This window comes from Micropterus dolomieu, linkage group LG22 (genome assembly GCF_021292245.1).
Source record: "Micropterus dolomieu isolate WLL.071019.BEF.003 ecotype Adirondacks linkage group LG22, ASM2129224v1, whole genome shotgun sequence".
Classification (NCBI taxonomy): domain Eukaryota; kingdom Metazoa; phylum Chordata; class Actinopteri; order Centrarchiformes; family Centrarchidae; genus Micropterus; species Micropterus dolomieu.
The window spans coordinates 3,387,268-3,404,181 of record NC_060171.1 but is presented as its reverse complement, the minus strand read 5'-3'; the positions used below and the strand labels follow the sequence as shown (position 1 = coordinate 3,404,181).

The 16,914-nt window shown below is 40.1% G+C and overlaps 1 protein-coding gene across 5 annotated transcripts; it reads right to left on the bottom strand.

The window, feature by feature from the left end:
• Positions 1 to 287: 287 nt before the first annotated feature.
• On the bottom strand, positions 288 to 14,952 carry LOC123962501 (troponin T, fast skeletal muscle isoforms-like). Of its 5 annotated transcripts, XM_046038659.1 has the most exons (15): positions 14,907 to 14,952; positions 12,951 to 12,991; positions 12,665 to 12,678; positions 12,041 to 12,049; positions 11,377 to 11,535; positions 9,476 to 9,493; positions 8,723 to 8,741; positions 8,547 to 8,592; positions 8,336 to 8,452; positions 7,281 to 7,358; positions 6,859 to 6,972; positions 5,928 to 6,040; positions 5,622 to 5,712; positions 4,524 to 4,564; positions 288 to 591 (listed from the first exon to the last, which is right to left on the bottom strand). In XM_046038659.1, exons 2-15 carry the CDS (start codon positions 12,968 to 12,970, stop codon positions 555 to 557), a joined length of 876 nt encoding a protein of 291 aa, XP_045894615.1. In that variant the 5' UTR covers positions 12,971 to 12,991; positions 14,907 to 14,952; the 3' UTR covers positions 288 to 554. The 5 variants fall into 5 exon arrangements, with proteins under 5 accessions (XP_045894615.1, XP_045894613.1, XP_045894616.1 ...); XM_046038657.1 differs by lacking the exon at positions 4,524 to 4,564; XM_046038660.1 differs by lacking the exon at positions 12,041 to 12,049.
• Between the last annotated feature and the right edge of the window lie 1,962 nt (positions 14,953 to 16,914).

The window sequence follows — 16,914 nt, the reverse complement described above, 5'->3', positions numbered from 1 at the left end:
CATTTTAAAACTGAAAATGAATGCTATATTAAAGCCCTACAAACGTCCATGCGCTGATTAATTCATCGATTCAACAATTTAAAAAATAAACCATACTTTTGAGAGCATTTGGATAAAATAAAGACATCTTGTTCCGGAGGTGAAGATGAGCCTCCACGTCCCGCCGACCACATCTTTACACGCACCCTTCAACTCTCCAGTTAGAAAACACAAAACGACTTTAAAGTTACACGACTGAAAATACTGAACTTTATTGATCTGAATAACAACAGATCTACAGACACGGCTTGAAGAGTCAAACTTTATTTACAAAAATACTGAGAACCAAACAGTAGAGGGCGAGGAAGCGTTGATGGCGAATTTTATTCCTACTGAACAGCAGCTAAAGGCTCCTGGTTGCATGTATCAGGACACGGGTTGATAACCGCAAAGTAAACCTCAGCGTTACGGGCTTCTTCAGAGCTAGGAGCTTCGCCACAGTGTGCGTTGTTTCATCAGGCGTGAGTCCGAGACGATTGCAGTTTGGTTTCTGAGCAGCGGCTGGGCTTGCCAGTCTACTTTCTGCGGCGGGCGGCGGCTCCCTTCTTGCTGCTGTAATACCAAACACAAACAAATTGGGAAACATGTCAGAACTCTGGGATGTTTTTAACAATTTTTAAACATTTGTTTAACAAGGGAAATTTGACGTCTTTACGGTTTTACACAAACGCACCCTTCAGGGTTCTCTACAGAACAGCTAGGCTATCAGGGTTTGGTGCCCTGTTTAAAGGCTCCTTATCAGTTTTCAAGATATAGCAAAGTGTTTTGATCTCCACCAAAAATACCAAGGTTTTTGTACAACCAGTCTGGATCTGGCAACATTTACACACGTGAAAATGGAGGTGGATATTTTGCATCATCTTGTAAGCAGTTGATTAGCATGTCTGCTAGCAAGTAATCCGAAATCCCCTCAGATAATATACTTTTTCAGAAGACGCAAAAAATAAAACCTCAATTCCATAAACACTAGAGAGTTTGAGGGGATAAAAAAAGTAATATTTACGTGGTTAATGTGCTTTTATGGAAAATGCTAATTTACGTGGAAAGCAGCCAAAACTATAAAGAATTCTGCCTCCTGTTCACATGTTTTTATGCCAAAGCTCAAACAAATTCTTCAGTTTTCTATTGTTTTATCTGATTGTGCAGAACCTTCGAATAGCTAACTAAAATTCAAAAGTAGCCGAAGGATAAAAAATGCATTGAACAAACTGTTTATATTCACATTAATCAGAGAGATCACGAAAAGCAAAGCCAAACTAAATTTGAAATATTTCGTTTTACAAAACACTTTTTCGTTTTTTTAGAAAACAACATAAAAACTCCAAACCCCAAAACAACTTCGTACATGCAAAACGGCAAAAATGCAACGTTACGTCAGACGAAATCAGCCACACACTCATGCAGCACTTACCTGCACAGACTGAATCATGACTGAGTCCAGAAGTCACTTAATGTTACAATCACATGGCTGTCTCACGCACAATGAGGTAAATAGGTCAGTATAAAGAGGAGGACCCTGACCTTCACACTGAAAAAGGACGCACCATTCTGGGTCATAATTGCACATTTCAACATTATTGCCGTTGGTGTGAGTTTGAGTATCTCTAGCTGTGATAGGCTGGTACAACCTCACTGGTTAACTATTTTAATTCTTGTGTGTTGCTCGTACTATCATACATTATATTGACCAGTATAACATCTGAAAGGTTTGTCCGACCTTGTTCAGAGGACACCAGGGAACACTCCTCACATACTGACACTGGATGATACCAGTATATTTACATTTAAATTGAAATGGAATATCTGGTGTTACGATGGAAACGTAAAACAAGAAACACAGAGAAGTGTCCACCAGGGGTCATGTTGTAGGAAGAAAAAATGCTGTAGAAATCTGTGCACTCAAATTGTTAGACTATTTAAAATATAAATTTGCTGGATTTAGAAACTCATTTGCAGGAAATTACACTTTTTCCTACCATATAAACACTACAGGTTCTCCGTAAAGAAGGACGAAGGCAGCAGCTTGCTTTTTGAATAACTAACAGTTTATACCAACACGTCCTCAGACCTAAACACCAAAATAGGTCCAAAAAGACATTTTTGTCAGTTGAAAAGTACAATGACATATATTACCGTTCACCAAAACAACATGTTTGATGTTTGATTGTGGCAAGTTTCAGTCCAGCGACGTAAGTCACATGACCTTTAACACCCGGTTGTGAAACTGTGGTAGTTTGGTTAGATTTAGGCAACAAAACCACTTGGTTAGGTTTAAAAAAAAAGATTGTGGTTTTGGTTAAAATAATTACATTATGACAGTCAAGCGACTTAAGTCATCTACAAAACAATAAACATATGGACTCTGACTTTCTTCCACATGTCCTGAGTTTACTTTACACATCCCTCCAACCCACCACCTCCTCACACGGAGTTTGTCACTCTTCTGCCACTAGAGGTCGCAGCCCTAACAATAAGGTAAATATGGCTGCATAGTCAGCTGTTTTTCTAGTGAGGACGTGCTGGATATACAACAGTTTAGCCATTTTAGTCAACAAATGCTTCTCAGACAATAATAGTAAAGTCAAACTGCAGCCATGCCTGCAGCTTTATTAGCTGGTTACTAGCTAGCCTGCTGGATTTTTTAAAATGGCATTAGCTTTTCTTCAAAATAAACAAAAAGTAAAATGTCTGTTTTAACTTTTAGCTTATTAGCCAGTTAATGACAAAAAATTTAACCCGCTGAAGGAACAAAATATTTCCAAATAGCTCATATCCTGATGACAAACTGCTGCTGCCGTGTATCTTCGGACGCGCGAGGTGGTCAGAGGCTGGTCCTCTACCTCGATGTTGACTTCCAGAAAGTTTTCCAGACAGGCCGGTGTCAGCCCTGGATTTGGACCTGAACACTCCCTGGTGGTGTTAGTGAGGATTTGGTGTGTTTATGGCTTTTCTAGCTCAACAAATTACCACAAAAAAGTATAAATAAATAAAAGTATCTGAAAAAAAGCTGAGATTTAGGAATGGAAATAGCATAAAGTTCAGATTTGGGTTGCTATTTTTAAACGTACTTTAAAATTAAAGTGTGAAACAGGTTTATAGACTGAAGCTGTAAATCTTCTCCATAAAATACACTGACATACCTATATGTAACTTCTACTAAAGGAAAAACATTGAACTTTACTTACTAAGCAACTGTATAACGCCATAAACGTATACATAAACTGTCCTGAATGCTCATGACAGTTATGTCTGGCTAAGGGAAGGGTTCACGCAGACGTGTCAGTGAGCACGGCGATGACAGTACTTACTGCTTCTGTAACTCATCAATGCGGTTCCTGTACGTGAGCACCTGAAAAACGACACAGCGGCAGCTTTAACACACCGGGACACGTTTACCTCTGAGGAGAAGGACTTCCCTGTGCTCTCCTTCACAGGCTCCATGGGCTGAAGGCTGCCGGCTGAGGCATCATGGGAAACCAAGACGGGCTTGTGCAAATGATCAGTTTTTACTTTTATTTGATTTGAACTAGAACTATTGTTTCTGTGTCCCGAAAGAGACATTATCACATATTTTGCACTGACTTCTATTATTGCTCAAATGCCCTGATACAGAAGAAACCACAGAGGAAGAAACACTCTGAAACTTCCTGATCAAACACAGAAAGATCTGCCCGTTTTGGTTTCCCCAAAAGAAAATGTGGGCAGTTTAGAGAGATTTGGCTTCAGCTTGGCTCTGAAACATTTACAGGCTCTGACTTACCTGTTCGACCGCTCGCTCACACACCTGACCGAAGCTCTGTGACGCTAAAACCGGCATTCAGAGAAGGACATGATGTGGAGGAGGCCAGTCACCCAACACCACTTTGGATAATTTATCTGCTTACAACTGAAGAGTTTGAATCCAAAATGTCATAAATCCAAACACCAGAAGGGAAGGATCTAATGAGGATCCTGTAACGTGCGTGCTTAGTGTTTACATTGAATTAATGTAGCTCGGTCATTGTTAAGATGAAATATTATTATATTTTAGTCGTAATAAAAAGATAATCACAGCAAATCTCATTATAATTTTCATTTTGACAACATATTCTCTCTAGGTATTAAAGGTGTATTAATTAAATACTGTGAGAATTATATTTTTCACTGTGGCAGCTCAGCGTTTCTTTGTATTTGACTTAACTACAATATAATTTGGCTAAACCCCCAAAATTAAAGCTGTGGGCCTTTTTAAAAAACATTTAACTCTGATTAACGTCACAGCTGAATTCTGACCTCGAGCATACTGGATGTTCAGGAAACAGATGTCACTTTTGGAAAAAAAACTCTTCAGTTCTCTTCTTTGGTTTTTCTTTCTTTTTTTTGTTGGGGTTGTGTCGTTTCCTCTCTCGGCCAGCGGGGGGCGCTCTGGTTCTCTGACCTTCCATCATGCTAACATGCAGCTAGCTCAAAGCCAGCAGGCAAACAACCTGCTCAGCACTACTTACAATTTACTGAGCTCCTCAACTCTCTTACGCAGGGTTGTAACCTGGAGGGAATCAAAGAGCACATCGAGGGTTGAAACCCGGAGGTAGGCTCAGCTGGACCGTGACCAGCATCAACAACAACAACAACAACAGCATGTAGCTGCTACAGATTGAGTAAAGTGTTGATTTAAATTTGTTAGCCACAAACATCTGTCATTTACCTTACAGGATTTATTTAACGCTATTAAATGTGTAGGTGAGCGCAGAAATCGGAGAATACATACCGAGGTCAAAGCTGTTATGTGCATTTAAGGCTGGGTATCGTTGCACCGATACAAAAACAATGGTACCTTATTTTGAGAAATATAAACCTATTTGTCTACGAGAACTTGTTTTTAAATTTGAAATAAGAAACCAAAGTTGTCCAATGTTAAATTGTCTATAAACACAAGCAGCAGTGTATTAACTTTAATTTATTTCTAAATAAAATACACTTAAAATCTTAAATTTTCACTCATGCACCACCTAGTCAAAGAATAAATAAATTCAAAAATTACAATTTATAAGCAGAAAGTCAGTTTCTGTAACTGACAGTTTTCAAGACTTGGTGGCAGAAATTTGGCCCATTTTGATTTATACCAAAAAGGGATGAAGGACGTTAAACTCTGTTTGCATTATTATACACTGTTGTACAAAAGGCTTTTAATATTTCTTCAGTAAATCTGGATGTAATTTATTTTGTGTAACTTAAACAACCTCTATAACTTGCTATTAACTATGCCTTCATTTTCTGCTTTAATTTGAAAAGAAAGCAACTATAAATAGATAATTTAAGTGTTTTTTGATGTTGAGTTTCACTAAATATGTGTAAAGTACTAAACCATAAAAACAGCTTATTATTAAAATAAATCAAAGTGATAATCTAAAAAGTGTTTGGACAAGATGAAGGGTTTTTCCTCGTTTTCCCTCCAAACCCGTTCTTCCTTATAAAGTGATTCATTATAGGATCATAACCTCGGGTTGAGATGCTCTGGTGAGAATGAACAAATTGTAAACAAACTGATTTTTGATCATGATTGTGAGTGATGATAACTACCATGACAGGGGACCAGGTCTCACCTCGTACTTCTGCTTCTTCAGTCTCTCCATGTGGTCGAACTTCTCAGACTCCAGCTGGGTCATCCATTCGTGCAGCTCATTGATCTTATCTCTGCAGGAAACACAACAACACACATATGAGCCAAAAAACAAATAAATCGCTTCAAACACGACGAGCACAGTTATTTAAGTTTATTTAAAACATTTCCTCAGGCTGATTTGAGTTTTAGTGTTATGCTTTAAATTACGTTTTAAGAGTCGTCTTTCACCCTGAAAGAAAGGAATGTGAATACTGAGAAATGTTGTTGTGTGAGTGTTGAGTCGTACTTCAGCTTGTCTTCACTCAGATGGTCGATGTTCAGCTGCTTGCGTCTGGCGGCCAGGATCTTCTTCTTCTTCTCTCTCTCAGTCTCTTTCTTTCCTCCTCTCTTCTGGTCGGCCTGTTCGGTGTGGACGTACAGATGCAGGTCATCAGCTATCCAGCAGTATTCAGATGTTCTACTTAAATGCTATTTAAAAATACTGCAATCTGAACTAAGTATAAGTATAAAAGTTCTCATTACTCTATAGTTATAATCTGCAGTATTGCTCTTTAGATAGGATCTTATAGCTACATCTTTATATGTTATATTATTGTGTTATTATTATTATTGATGCTCACAGTAGTCAAAATTTGCTCACTTTATATAATGTCCTGTAGGTTAATTTTACTTTTAGGGTTGGGTGTCTAGAACCGGTTCCAAGTTGGAATCTGTGCCAAATTTGCAAGAACCGTGGATTCGTTGAGACACGTTCATTTCGATTCTGCTTATCGGTTCCTAACTTTCTGCATATTTCAGCTCCCGATTGAACTGCAGTGAGCATTTTACAGTCCATAAAAGTGTCACTTATCTGCCAGGACCTGCCACGCCGACCTAACGTCACGTCATTTGTTACGCAGCACGTCAACACAGCAAAAGAAGATTTGTCGTAAAGGGGTTGGAATCAGAACCGAGATTCGATAAGTAGAATCAGAATCTGTTTATTTAAACAATCCCCACCGCTATTTACTTTATAAAAATGCTTTGTATGTTAAAAGATCGTCACATATTGTTAAAATCCAAATCTGCAAAATAACTAGAAGCTAAAGCTGTCAGATAAATGTTGTAGATTAAGTAAGTACAATATTTAAATACTTAAATGACGATTTGAGTACCTTAGAATTGTACATATAACACCACTGCTAACCGGAGAACAAGATACTCCTATGTGCACTGACCCTCTGCAGGTGGCTGCTGTAGGTGGAGCCCATGTTGGACAGAGCCGACTTCTTCTTGGCATCCTCATCTGCCTTCTTCTTGGCATCAGCCTCCTCCCTGATCCGCCTCTCCTCCTGGTTCACACAAACAAATCAGAGTGAGACTTCCGGGTCAGATCCACCAGTCACCCTCAGAGTTAGTACAGAACAGATAGGCTATTCCTAATGTCAGTCGAGGTGTCACTTTAAATGCGCTAATGCAGACGCAAACGAGACAAATGGTGCAGATCAATATAAATATAAAAATCCTCACTACCAACTGAATCTTGAAACTTCAGCTTTAGTGATTTTTACATTTTATTTTTACCTATTCATGATGGCAAAAGAAAAAAAAGAAGAGCTCCTAATGAACTGCAGTAATAAATAAAGATGAAACCACAAACCTCACGTCTGGCCTGGCGCTCCTTGTCCTTCTCAGCGCGGATCCTCTGCTGCTCAGCCCTCTCGGCACGACGCTTCTCCTGCAGGACGGCAGCAAATGCATCATCACACACTGTATTCTGCACACTTTAACACAATTTAACCCACTACAGAACCAGATAAGAAGACTGAGACCACTCTCATGTTTCCACGGTGAATACGAAGCTACAGCCAGCAGCTGGATAACTTAAAGAGTGGAAACGTGGGAAACAATTTGCCTGTCTCTGTCCCAAGGTAATAAAATGTTTTTTCCAGTGGCCCAGCAGCCAGGAGAGCCATGAAACACTAGATTGTTGTTCTTACAATTTTGTACGGATTATTAAAACAAGACATAAAGTGTCAGTCAGCGAGCTTTAGAGGTACTGGCAGGCAGATTTTCTTGCGCTAGCTGTTTCCCCCCGTTTCCAGTCTTTATGCTAAGCTAAGCTAACCATCAGTGGGTGGAAGCTTCATATTTACTGTATACTTCGAACATAACCCAACTCCCAAAATGGTTATCGTTTTTTAAATCCATATCTTTGTTTAACTGCGGGTCCCTTAAATCATTCAATATCATATCCCAACAACTGAAGACCAAGTCTCCAACAGATCCTGGGGGAAATATTTGGCTCTTTAGCTGCTAAATGCTAGTGAGCTGAAAGTCACTTTAAAGTTCTGTAAAGTCGAGGAGCTGCAGATCAAGCTGATTATTCTCTGGGAGTGCATCACTATTAGCGTTAAAGCCGCTTTAAGGGACAGGTTGCTGAAATAAACCTCATATTAAGTGGTTAATCTGCTGGTTTCCAACCATCGAGATCCCTTCAATGCTTCCCTCACATTTGTTTATTCATTTCATTAATGTAGGGACAGAATGATGAGCGTGGAGTTAGTGCTTTGTTTGGTCTACTGAGGGGCAAAGTCAGTTGTTTGACTATTATTGTTATTATTATTATTCCTTTTCACCAGTATCTGTAGGAAACGCTTATTGCGGTTTCAAGGTGTTTTCTCCCTCAGCGTGATTCATTGGCTGAAAACTCACAATCCTATCCTTGAGTGCAATCAGCTCCTCCTCCTCCTTCTTCCTGCACTCAAAGTGAGCATCGATCAGGCCCTGCAACTCCATCAGGTCCTTGTTCTGACGTTTCTTCTGGATGTCCTGCAGGCGGGAAGAACAGAAAACAACACTCAGCCAAACAGAGAAACTCCTCAACAACAGAAATGCTTCATGTCGTCACTTCTGGTCTGCTTACATCAAAGTCCACTTTCTCACCATCAGGGATCTTTGGAGCGGTGGGCCTACGAGACAGTGTTTTGATCTTAAGTACACTGGTGCTGATTATAATGATGTTTTTTAAAGCTTTTCTTTTTTTGTCTTTTCAGCCACATGACTCAGATCGAAATGTCATTACATGTGAAGGAGACTTACTTGAACTTTGGCTTCTCCTCTGCAGGTTAGGAAATGAAGAGGGGACAAGTACATGTTATCGGGTTAGAAACAATGCAGATTATTTCATTTCTCTCAGGCATTAAATGGATTAAACTGCATGGTTTTGGCTCTAAATGAGACATTAGAGTAAGGTCAAACACTTAAATGGTAGCCTTGTTTATCAGTGTTTAAATTAGGGTTAGGACAAAAGGTAAAACCTATAAGAGCAAACAAATGAAACAAAAACTGTTTTAAACAGGGGATTATAAAGTTTTGTGATTATCAGAGAACCGTCACTGAATTGTAAACACACATCAAGTTTCTTATAAAGCTTCAATGTATTTGTCTAAAAAAGTTGAGAGTTTTACATGCCACAATAGGCGCCAGGTTCTTTTTTGGCTTGACCCCATAATTGGTTTTACACAAGCAAGACAAAGTCGTTTTCCCCACTTCTGTTTTTTTCTTTAAACCCAGATTCTGGCGGCTCCATGCCATGCAGATGACGAGGTACATAGCAAGAGTGTAACGGTCGGGTCGCTGCACAGTGATGCACGTGTTAGCATTTCATATTCTTTCACCCTTTTTCTCCACTAGCAGGTTTCATTTTTATCAATAAGCATTTGGAAATTGTGTTATTTTTTCCCCTGAATTTGGACTTTTGACAGTAATTTTGTGAACAGCAGACCTCGTGGTCCTTCCAAAAACCAGAATGACAGATTTCAGATTCGTTAGAAGTTTACTAAATCAACATACCTTCCTCTTCATCGGCCTCTGCATGCACCAAGCATCCAAAACAAAAGCAGAACAGACAACAGCGTTAGCAGGCAGCAGCACTGTCAGCTAAACACAGTGAAACTACCAAACAATGGCAGACTGCTGCAGCTATAGCATCTCTAGTTACTCACTCAGACGAAATTTCAATTATCGTAAATTCTCAAATTTAACGGCCAGCATGAACAAAAAAAGGCGAGTTGCAAATAAAGGCGGGATAAAAAAACTAAAGGCACGTGGAATTACCTGCACTCTTAATAGTTTACATGGTAAATTCAGAGTAATGTAATGTTTTTCTGCCTGTAATATAAGACCATTTCAAATATTTATATTTATATAATATTTGAGAATTTGCGGCCGGCTAAAGTCTTGGTTTGCAGAAGTTTTACCTTAGAGCAGCTCAACAAAGTCCGATCCCTTTAACATTTAACCCTGCATTCACGTGCCATTGGACATTTCAGAAATAACAAAGCAAAAAGTGGAAGTTGGAAAGTCAGCGCAGATTTTAGGCAGACATGTATGATGCACTGATAGTTTTTAACTTCATCAACATGGCAGGAAATTAGTTTGTTTAGCCTTTCATAGCTTTGGGACTGAATCATTAATAATAAAAAATCAATTAAATGGCATTAAATGAAATAGACCGTTTCTTTTTGGATACATTTTTTTTTTTTTTTACAACAAAATAGCACGTGAATGCAACACCCACATGGAGGACTTTGCCACCGGCATGTTAGCATACTATAAGATAGCACAGCGATGAAATGTGAGACACCATCTTTTCTTTTATGTTTTTTTGAATGGACATGCTTAGCATTAGTAGTGTCACTCCCTTTAAAAGAAGCAGGATATAGTATTTAATCTGATGTTTTCCTTCATCAGATATCCAAATGATTAAAAGCAACCATGTACACCAAATACTTAATTACTAAAAAATTAATAATTTGTAGAATGTAAGCCCTCAAATAATCCCTTTATAAAATATTTCCAGTGTTTGCTGTAGTTAGCTTTGTCCACTACAAAACGCCAGCATTTTAGCATACAGGCTAAGTCGCTAATTAACTAGCACTCTGCGAATGTTTTCAGGTTCTCAAGGTTTACTCAAAGTTGACAAAAAGTTTATTTTCCATTTTTGACATATTTGTTTACTTGCAAAAGTCAGGTACATTAATGAGGAAGCAAAAGTTTTGACAACTGAGATGTTTTTTGTTTTTTTAAATTGTGAATCTACAAAAACCAGAATGAAAATGACTTTAAAACTTTAGATTTTTTTTAAGGATTTAAACTGTTGGATGCTAAAAGCCTCTAATATACTTTCTGTATGCTAATGTGTTAGTATGGACAGATGTATAGTAGTCAGAGTGATCATTTCAATCAGTTTGTTTTTTATTGCCCATTAATGTTTTAGATGCTAATTTACCTCAGTTTTGACAGAAACACCCCCTAAAACATGTCTCAGCTTTTCAGAAAGAATGTTTTATGAATGAATGGAGGAATTAATTTAATTTTTACGTACTTCTATTAGAAAATAATTTGAGAACGGAAGGCTATCGGAACAGAAGCTATGCTGGATGTGGGGCAGGCTCTTAATATCAGCCTAAAACACGAGCAGTGCAAAAAAAAACATAGGCCTTGAAATATTAGTCGTTATATATGCTTATTTAAAAAATCTTCACATCCCAACTTGGGCCCTTTGAGTTCTGCATAAACAGACTGTCTTTGAGTTCGACCAGAGGTGAAAGGAAGGCAGCGTTAGCATTGGTAGATGTGGTGGACATGATCAGGATTAGTGGGGTCTGTCTGGCTGGCTGTAGCTCGTGGAGCGCACCTGTCGCCTGGGAAAGGATGATAGAATACCCTCTTTCCCCCTCCATGCCACATACCTTCAAGCTCAGGCTCAGGCTCTGGTTCTGGTTCTGGTTCTGGCTCTGGTTCTACCACTGGTTCTGGTTCTGGCTCTGGCACTGGCTCAGGTTCTGGCTCTGGCTCTGGGGCCGCCTCTGGGGCCACCTCTACTTCCTCTACTACCTCCTCTTCTACAGCTACACAACATGCAGCGAGTCACCCGGGGGAGAGGAAGGGCGGTGAGAGGGTTAATGGAAGCAGGAGAAATGGAAAAGGCAAGGAGGTGAGCAGGGTGAGTAGATGAAAGGGGAAATGTAAGATATGAGGAGGTCCATGGCGGGGCAGTTTGAGGGAACTGCCACCGGATGGTGCTAAAGCAGGTGAGACAGCAAGCAGTTACAGGAGGGAAAAGGTCAGTCATTGATGGTCAGTCATTGATGGATGAAATGTGATTGATTCCTGAAACTCGGTGAGTTCGGAGGCAAAAAGAGAAATTCTATCCTGACGCAATCTACTGTTTTTTGTTTTTTTTTAATAACCTGTGTCTTTTTATGTGTTTTTTTCATTTATCCCAGATAACGTTAGTGTTAACCAGCATGCCACAAAAAGTACATGTGGAAGTAAGAAACACACGCTTGTCAAAAGTGACTGACAAATTAGTATCAATGACATGAGACTTATCATCCGGAGTTTGCGTCTTACCATCGTATTCTTCACGTCCGTCCGAGAAAGAAAGGAGCAGAAGAACATTATCAAAAGATCCCATTTGTACCCATATTTAACAGAATACAAAATGTGGGTACACTGGGGATCCATGCTAAGCATACACAACACAGTCCTCCTGGGCTGATCAGAGCTCGCAGGCGTGACTTGTAAGTGGCATTAAACTTCACGAATGTCACTGCTCCTTTTATCTGAAAGAGTTCAGCTTAGGAGGACTGTTCAATTGCAGGTGGTCATGCAGAGCTGCAGGACTTGTTGCCAACAGGTCAGTGCAGTCTTATGCAATTTAGATTTCACACATCATATTTGACACTGTCCTGATGCCAGCACTGGTGCCTGCAACCAAGTTACAGCGAGAGGATAATGTATGTGCATATTTCCTTGAAAGAGAGAGCATTGTTGCACAACTTGAATCTGGAGGAGTCAAGCCAAACCTGCAAATGTACGAATTTGTCCATTGCAAATAACTTTCTACAAGGATGGAAGATCAGTTAGGCAAGATTCAGAAATAAAACCAGAATTTAGCATGGAACTCCGGACTGTACCTGGACCTAATTTCAGGGGGACTTTACTCTTTAAAGGGGGGGGAATGGTGATACTTACCCTCGACCTGATCACTGCAAGACAGAAGGGAAAGAAATTCAGATTTAGAGTTAAAGCTAATCAATAGAAGTTAGTGTGAAAAGTTTGACAAAATAAGCTTAAATCAGGGTCCAATTAGTCTTCCAGAGCTTTCAAATGCATAGAACATAGAGATTAACGTAGAGGCACAAATCTCTCTGACAAACAAAAAGGAAACTAGCTAGCTGGCATAGAGTTGAGATTATTTTGTCAAACTACTCAACAACAGATTCAAAGTTTTGAATTTGTGAAAGAAAATGTGACTTACACTTCCTCAGTGTCAGACATGGTGACAGTGGACTTTGCAACCTGGAGGCAAGAGAGAAGAGAAGAACTTGAGGTATGTCTGCAAGGAGCGACGGAGCAGCTTGTCGTATTTATAGCTCAGGATTAAGTTGCAAATGTCTAAAATATCTGCTTCCGACCCCACCCTGGCCAAACCCAACATGTTTGCCTACACATATTTCACCACCACCACCTCCAAAAAACCCAAAAGAATTCTTAGATCAATTTCAAAAGGTGCAGTTCCTCGTTATTTGAAATAATCAATGAGGATCTTGTACTCGAAACATTCCCGAAATCTGTCAGATCCAAACATCTTTGGTTTATAATTAGCTTTAGAAGTCGGACTGAAATTTGAGCCTCGGTCCTGAATTTGCTTGTCTGATGATAAATGAGAAGAGAAGCCAAACATAGATTTATGTCAATGTTCTGTGTTCAACTGCTGGGAGAAGAGATTAATGTTGGAAGAAGAAGAAGAATCCTCCAGGGGTCACGGTAAAGGTTAACCTCCTGCTCTCTCTCATCACTCTGCATCCATTTGGCATTCTAAGTGATGAAGACTTTTTCATCTTTAGAAACAGCTTCAGCTCTTTACAGCTTCTAGCAAATCTAAATCATTTTCAGCAAACGATCCTGTTGGAATTCAGTCGTAAAGCTGTATGAAGTATCTGCAATGATAAACAAACATGACCTGAATGTATTCATAATTTAATCTATCAGTGATTAGCTGTCGGATTATTTGCCAATTAGCTTCATTAAAGTGAGGCCAAGAAGACGTCCCGACATCACAGCTATTTCCAATAGACAGCTGCACGGGTCCCAGATCCGGTTTCAGTGGACCCAAAGTTAAAGATTGGGTTCCTTCCCCTGGACCACCACCCATAATTCCACCTTCATCTCCTTATCTGGGGGTCTTGCTCTCACATGGTTCCTTCAATCATCTCCCTGAAGCTCCCTGCTGACTGAGGCCACTTTGCTCAAGAATTAAAATAAACCCCGAAAGGGAGGTGTGAAGGCTGAAGGTCTAACGCCCGGCTTTCTTCTATTTGTTCCGTGACCCTCGCAAATTCCAAACAAATTTGTTTTCACAGTGTTTTCACCACAATGTGATATTATTAGTTAGGAGAAAACACTCCAAGTTTAGATGATTCCTTTACATCCAGTCTGGAGGTTCTTGGCTCCTGTTCAAGACGTTAAAGTGTTTATCCTCAAGCTATGTGCATTTTAATGTACACACATGCCACATCCATTTACAGCTTCACTAATGGACGACAACAACTAAATTTAAAACAAAGATTGAACATGTAAGCCAAGAAAATCTGCAATCCAAAAGAGAGCAATGTCCCTGACTTAAAAAACAACAAATAACAACCTGATTAATCACTGCTGATGTTACATAACTTATTAGTATCATCTTCTGTCTCCTGAAGCGGAAAGCTGCTTCAAAGGGTTTAAGCCATCTGTAAATCCCTCAGGTATGAACCTCCGCTGGGTCACTGGACTCGGACCAAACCAGCACAAAAACAACAACAAAGTCCTTCAAGATACCAGTGAGACGTCCCGCAAGAACCTTTGAACCTGTTATTTTAAACTAAAACTGAACTTTCAGCTCATTTTATAAACAAAACCACAGCTTAACAGCTTCTCAGGCACACATCTGCAATCAAACACCAACACAAACTAGATTTCATTGTCCCTGAGCTCAAACAACAAAAGCACCACGCTGTCCGGGCTCCAATAGGAGGCCTCTTTCCTCTGTGATTTGTTATTTGAACACAACCATCTCCCGTCTCACCCTTGACCTCGGCAGCCTCTACTAGTCGTGGCAGTGATTTTAACACATGTGGACTCAGCTGTCCTCGGTTTGGGTGATATTTGGGGGACATTGCACTTGAGCTTCCTCTCTACCACTCACACTCTCACCCTCTCCCCTCTTTCTTACCTCAGAAACGCTGAAAGAAGCGAGCTCCCTGCTGGCCGAGAAAGGCTGTAAGGTTCTGCAAACTTACCGCGCTGATTAAGTCCTTCTGTTATAGTGACACACGATCCGCTTGGCCACCCCATTGGCCGAGGAGCTGGCCTGGAGGCGAGGCCGGGCCTGTACTGGGGCAGGGTCCACGACTTTGGTCCCCCCCCTCCCTCTGCTGGCACTCAATAAGGAGATGGAAGGGTTGAGTGTTAAGGTGGGAGGCTCAAGTTTGGAGAAGGGGGCACCCAAGACGCCCACAGGTTGCTATTCTGGGGAAGCTGCATTAGGCAAGCAAATTTTATCTGAGAGTGAGAAGACAGCTCGACGTCAGGGAAGCGAGGCAGGTGGTGTTCCTAAACCTCCTACAGAAGTCTGAGGCACATAACCCTAACCCCATGTACAGCATGGACAAGAACCTAAATTATTTGTCTAACCAAGCTGTAAATCCGACATGTTGATCCATCTATTGCTTTGGGGTCTTGTTTTCTATGACTGCCTGGTTTGCAAGAATCAACCTGAAGGGCAAAAGTGGGGCCCACCCCAAAAATCACTGGATGTTCCTCAGACAGTTTCAGTCCACGCAGGTGCTAAAAATGTGCAAAAACAACATTAGAACATATCTGCGATAGTACAAAAACGTTTCACCCTCCTGCCAGCAGGCTTTCAGTCAGTAGTTCCCTAAGTTTAGGAAAGATTAAAGGAAAAATATGCTCAAAGATTTTGCGCTGTATGGTTTTGACATTCCCCACATTTTGATGTGTAATGGTAAAAAAAAATACACTTTTAGTAATACAATATGTGACCTCTGTGCTATGAATATCAGCACTTTAAATATATGGTCTAAGAACACTTTCAAAAACATGTATGCTCAACTTTAAGCATTCAGATTCGTATTTGTGCGTAATATAAATGCTTAAGGTTGTGAAAGTGTTCTTACACCATATAAATGCCCCATTAAAGATTTTTAATTAGTCTTTTGATTAGTTAAGTTCAATTGGATTGATGTATATTTAATTATCTGCTTTCCAGTGGTATTTTTTTTCCAGAAATCAGCCACCTATTTCATAGACATCCTCTGCAAGATCAGTTTGATCTGTTACTAATGTCTTTCAGTTTAGCTGTAAGTCTGAACAAGCTGCAGCATGAATCATTCAGCAAACTCCTCAGCTGGATTTATAAACGGGATCTGTGATGCGGGCGTCGGTCTGAACTGTCTCAGGGGTCCTGAATGATCTACTAATTTCCTCCGGGGGGTGCTACAATGACAGAATAAAGAACTCTTGGTCACTCACAGGTGGGAGTGTCAAATGTTTTCATGTCACAGAAACACAAATAGACAAACTCCAGGCCGAGGACCTCCTGTTTGATTTTGTTGACTTACAGTTTGACGGACCTGTCTACACTCTCGCTGTTGGGATGAACAGTGAAACAAACCACAGAAGCAGTTACAGAGTGCTTTGTCTCAGTAGGGTCATATTAAAATTACTCGGCCAAACCAACACGTTCTCATCCCAGGGCTCAAGATACCCTTCAGCGTCAGTATGAAACACCTTTTTAAATGTGGTTAACGCTGTGAAACGGTCACAGTTTGGTTAGGCTTAGAAAAAGATCCTTGTTTGGGTTGAAATAAGTACATTACGTGACAGCGGTCACGTATGTAACATTATGTAGCTTCATACATTAAGTTAGCCAACTTTGACTTTTGGTTCTGTATATTGTCACGTGACATGGATGGGTTACACTGAAGTTAGTTGAAAGCCCAAGAATACCTTGTGCGTCAAATACAGACGCTCTGGGAATGAGAATGGGCTTTGCAAACTGTACAAAGGAAATAACATTTTTCAAAATTAATGATCCTTAAACCTTCTCAAATACCAGTGGAACCCCTTAAAGGATTGTTATGCCATCACAACCCATCAGACCCTGCTGTGACACCATTTTTATCCCATGAATGACAACTGAAATTTTCTTAACGACACCT

Excerpts from the sequence above, each read along its gene's own strand:
- LOC123962501 (XM_046038657.1), bottom strand. The coding sequence starts at position 12,970 with ATGTCTGACACTGAGGAAGT. Across the intron at positions 7,359-8,335 it reads TTGCACTCAAGGATAGGATT|GAGAAGCGTCGTGCCGAGAG; the intron begins GTGAGTTTTCAG and ends GCCGTCCTGCAG. Across the intron at positions 5,713-5,927 it reads CTGAGTGAAGACAAGCTGAA|AGATAAGATCAATGAGCTGC; the intron begins GTACGACTCAAC and ends TGTTTCCTGCAG.